Below are 4,652 nucleotides of genomic sequence, written 5' to 3'. Positions count from 1 at the left end.
GTGTAGTTTGCCATTTTTCTTCCATTCTGTAGGTTGCCTGCATACTCTGTTGATAGTTTCTTTTGATTTTCTACAGTTTAATAGGAATGTCTACGTATAGTTCTTGGTATTTATTTTGTTTAATCTTCTCAGAGCTTCCTAGAGCTGTGGTTTGGCATTTGGCATTAATTTGGGAATATTCACTCTCAGTCATTATTGTTTCAAATATTTTCTCTGTTCCTCTCTTTCCTGTCCTTCTGGTATTCCCATATATTTTTAATGTTTATTTCATTTAATGAATTTTTTTTTTTTTTTTTTTTTGAGACAGAGTTTCGCTCTTGTTACCCAGGCTGGAGTGCAATGGCGCGACCTCGGCTCACCGCAACCTCCGCCTCCTGGGTTCAGGCAATTCTCCTGCCTCAGCCTCCCGAGTAGCTGGGATTACAGGCACGCATCACCATGCCCAGCTAATTTTTTGTATTTTTAGTAGAGACGGGGTTTCACCATGTTGCCCAGGATGGTCTCGATCTCTTGACCTTGTGATCCACCCACCTCGGCCTCCCAAAGTGCTGGGATTACAGGCGTGAGCCACCGCGCCCGGCCTTAATGAATTTTTAAAACAAAATATAACAGGAGCCAGGCATGGTGGTGTGTGCCTGTAAGTTTCAGCTACCTGGGAGGCTGAGGTTAAGGGTAACTTGAGTCCAGGAGTTTGAGGTTGTAGTGTGCTGTGATTACAACTGAGAATAGCCACTGCACTCCAGCCTGGGAAATAGCAAGACCCACCCCTAAAATGTGTGTGTGTGATTTGTATGATTTTCCTTATGTATTACAGGTTTATAGCTATACATGTATGTATAGATACACAAACATATGTAATACATATATGAATGAAGGAATCACCTTGTGAGAGAGGTAGTAACACTATTTTTTGGAGAAGAGGTAGCTGAGGCTCTGAGAGGTCACGACATATGCCTGAGGTCACACAGGGCGTCTGGAATTCCATTTCAAGCCTATCTGAGGAGGGCGCTCTCGCTGCTCGTTTACCTGGTCTTGTGTCCCTAAGTGTGTACTGTGAACTAAGACCCAGGGTCTGTAGCCGGCAGTCCTGGCCCAAGGCAGGCGTAATCTCCAGCCGCCCAACCCCTGGCTGGGGGCTCTGCGCAAGAAGCGCGGCCGGCAGGGGGAAGAGGTGTTCGGTAGGCAGCAGCCGGGATGCAGGGAAAGCCAGGGATCCGTCACTCGCCTGTGCGCGCCCCGTCCGGTTGCGTCCTGGGTGCGTGCCGCCTACCCGCGGAGCGAGTGCCCGGGAGGCGCGGCCAGGTGCGCCAGGGGCAGCTCCACAGCGAGCGCGGGGGGTGGGGCCCGCCGAGCCTGCCCCCTGCCTCCCCGGGCGGCGCCCCCAGCTGCAGTGTTTCGGGCGCTGGGCTATAAAATACCGAGTTAAGCGGCGACTTGGATCTAGCAACCTGTTCACACCATGGCCTCGGGCGGGCGGCTCCCGCCGCAGCCGTCGAGCTCGGAGGTCAGCGCGGTCCAGAGCTCAGGCAGGCGTCCCGGGGCGGGTCTGGAGGAAGCAGCCCTGGGCTTTCCTCTCCCGCCGTCTCCCGGTCAGGCCCGTCTGCCCCCGAACACCCAGAGCAGGTGCCCTGGGACCCGCCAGCCCGGAGCCTCCTCTCTTTCAGCGCCGTCCGCGACAGTGCTCCTGGGGCCCCGGCTCGGAACGGAGCCGGCTGGGCGAACCGCAGACCCGGTCCCCGCCGACGCCCCAGCGCGGGCTCCGCAGCCCGATCCACAGTCCCTCAAACCGCGCAACCTGGAAGGCATCCTGGACGAGTGCCAGCTGCTCCGCTACTTGCAGCTGGCCCAGGACCGCGAGGCGCGCCTGTGGCAGGGCGGCAAACCCCAGGTACCCCTCCCTGCCTCTGGGCCCGTCTCGCGCGCACGGGAGGCGGATAGGCTCCACCTGCACCCACGCTCCGGTGCTCTGCACCTGGAAGCCGAGCCCTTCCCCAGGTGTGGCCTCTCACGAGAGGCACGAGGCTGGATCCACCGGCTTCTCTCTGGGAGGGCGTCTTGCTAGCAGGGACTTCGGAAGAGGTCCTGTTTGAATCGAGGAACTCGGCCTAGGGCAAAAAGCGGGCGCGCGATGTGGGGGTGATGGGTGAGTCGCTGCGCCAAGGGGGCCCTTACTCCCAGCGGGCCTGCAGGGGAAGGGACTTCTCACTACTCCTTCCCGCCCTCCACCGCAAGCAGGAGGCTCCTGCTGCAGGGGGACCAGGAGTGGCTGCCAGCGACCTTCCTCGCCCCCTACGCTTCTTCCTAGCAGAATGAAATCTGCAACGCCTTTGAGGAAGTCGTGCTGTGGCTTCTGCGGCTTCAGAACAACTTGTACTTCTCCTGTTCCACGTTTAACCTGGCCCTCACCATCTTCAGCCGCCTCCTGATTTCGGTGAAGGTAGGGAGGCCTCTGAGGGACGGTGGCAGATGGTGAGAGAAGGAACTAACCTTTGCCCCCCCATTCCTGCTTGAGAGGTGAGGGGTTCCAGATGCTCAAACCAAGGTGTATAAACAAACTTGCTCCGAGGGATAGAGCTGGTGTTGGGAACTCTCCACTTCCTACACAGGCTGTCTCAGGGTCATGTGGTCATCAGGGTTGGACTTGGGGAGTGTCAGACGACCTAGCTGGGAAAGGACTTTCTGTGTGATGAGGTAGGATGTGCTTGTCCCGACTTGTCCAGGGCTGCTTGAGGCTAGGATGAGACTGGGTTCCTTGAGAAGGTGCCGTATTTCCCACCTCCAGTCCCGAAATGAAGGAATACTGCCCAGTCATCTGCAGTTCTGAAATCAGGAGCATCTTCACTGGTCAGATCTAAAAATGACACTAACATTCTATCTTGGTGGAGAAATGGAGCCTTTTAAAAATGGGAAAAAGCTCATTAAAACAAACGGCTGGGCACAGTGGCTCATGCCTGTAATCTCAGCACTTTGGGAGGTCAAGGCAGATGGATCATCTGAGGTTAGGAGTTCAAGACCAGCCTGGCCAACATGGTGAAACCCTGTCTCTACTAAAAATACAAAAATTAACCAGGCATGGTGGCCCGTGCCTGTAGCCCCAGCTGCCACTGCACTCCAGCCTGGGTAAGAGTGAGACTCCAACTCAGAAAAGAAGAAAAAAGAAAACAAACAGATGCTTTTCAGTTTGTTTCTGGCATTCATATTCTGCTCAAATGTGTTTGTTCCATATTGCAGGTAAAAGAGAAATACCTGCATTGTGCCGCAATTGCTTCCTTGAGGCTTGCCGCAAAACTTAATGAAGAAAATGAGGTATGCATCCTTGGAAGTCCACACTGGGCTGCGTTTGAGGTATAGTGGTATAACATTGGAGCACTCTGGTTTCCCGACAGATCTGTGCCCTTAGGTATGGTGGTCACTAACTTGCCAGCATCTCTGCTGTCCCTTCTATCAGCTTGTCAGACTCTGAGAACCCACAAATGGACAATTAGAAGAGCTGAACTGTCCTGGCCCATCAAACCTAGAGACCTGAACTCTTGCCAGATACATCTGGCCTCACTGGTTGAGGGCTAAACAGAGGCATCCGCTGTTGAGCAAGTCCTCTTAAACCGTGTGGCATAACATCAGCCCCCAAGCAACTATGTCTAAAAAAGCTGCTTGAGGCTTGAGGACTTGGCTGTGTCAATGAAGCTGGTCCTTGGAAACTCTGGGAACTCTCTCTGAGATGGACAGGAGGCATGTGCTGGGGGTAAAGTACAAGGCCCCTTGAGCGCTTCAGGCATGCCTGGATGGCTGAATTTCACTGTGACATCTGTTGAGGAGGAGATCATCTCCTAATACCCTTCCCAAACTTTCCTACCTCCCTCCAACTTCTCCCATTTTCGGGATGGTGAAATCACTGCCATTGCCACAGGGTCACCTTTAGCTGATCTCTGGGTCTGAGGAGGCAGGGAAGAAGTTGTGTGTCCAGTTCCAAATCTTCAGTAAAAATGTTTTAAACTCCTGTTTATTAGAAAAGAATTGGTCCCCAAGTTGCTTTCCTCCAACTAAAAATCAAGTGATATAGTAATACTTCTGTCATCTAAAAATGTAGGACCAAGCCTTCAATGTACCTGGTACTTGAATGTTTACTCATAGACAAGTCTTATTAGTCCCTCCGTGAGGAAAACCATAGTTTTTCCAGAACTGAACCACCTTCAATCAAGATTGCAGGAAATGTGTTTAAAGTTTGTGATGCTGAAAAACCCATAGGAGGTTTTATCAATGTGTCTGTCTGGTAAAGACTAGGAAGATCAAAAGCATAGTTTTCTCTCTATACCCAGTACCCATGGTAGGGATCAGGAATAGGGATGGGCAGAACCGATGGCTCCTGGAAAGCTTGGGGTGAGTTTTTGCAGCTGAATAGGAGAGATGGCACAGCTCTAGCCTCCAAAGCACCCTTGGGTATGAGCTAGCATGCAGTTGGCAGATCAAGACCTGGTTTCAGAGGGGGACCATGTAATGTTCACTACATAACTACCTGAGGATTTGACGGATAGCCAAGCTCTGGTTTAGTATTTCTTTCAGAAGCATTTTCTGTGGTGGGTCACAGGAAGACAACACCAAGGTCATGAATGCCCAGTCCCCATGGATAAGAAAACAAAGCTACTATGACGTGA

General features: G+C 52.5%; 1 protein-coding gene across 1 annotated transcript; it reads left to right on the top strand.

Moving 5' to 3' along the window:
- Positions 1 to 976: 976 nt before the first annotated feature.
- CCNI2 (cyclin I family member 2) lies at positions 977 to 3,384 on the top strand. Its single transcript, XM_032255268.1, has 3 exons — positions 977 to 1,888; positions 2,309 to 2,437; positions 3,232 to 3,384. Exons 1-3 carry the CDS (start codon positions 1,460 to 1,462, stop codon positions 3,349 to 3,351), a joined length of 678 nt encoding a protein of 225 aa, XP_032111159.1. The 5' UTR covers positions 977 to 1,459; the 3' UTR covers positions 3,352 to 3,384.
- Positions 3,385 to 4,652: the final 1,268 nt, after the last annotated feature.

The sequence above is a fragment of the Sapajus apella genome, unplaced genomic scaffold, assembly GCF_009761245.1.
Source record: "Sapajus apella isolate SASKATOON/1434 unplaced genomic scaffold, GSC_monkey_1.0 scaffold1, whole genome shotgun sequence".
Lineage (NCBI taxonomy): Eukaryota > Metazoa > Chordata > Mammalia > Primates > Cebidae > Sapajus > Sapajus apella.
Note: the sequence above shows the minus strand (reverse complement) of the source record. Positions and strands in the feature narration are given on the sequence as shown.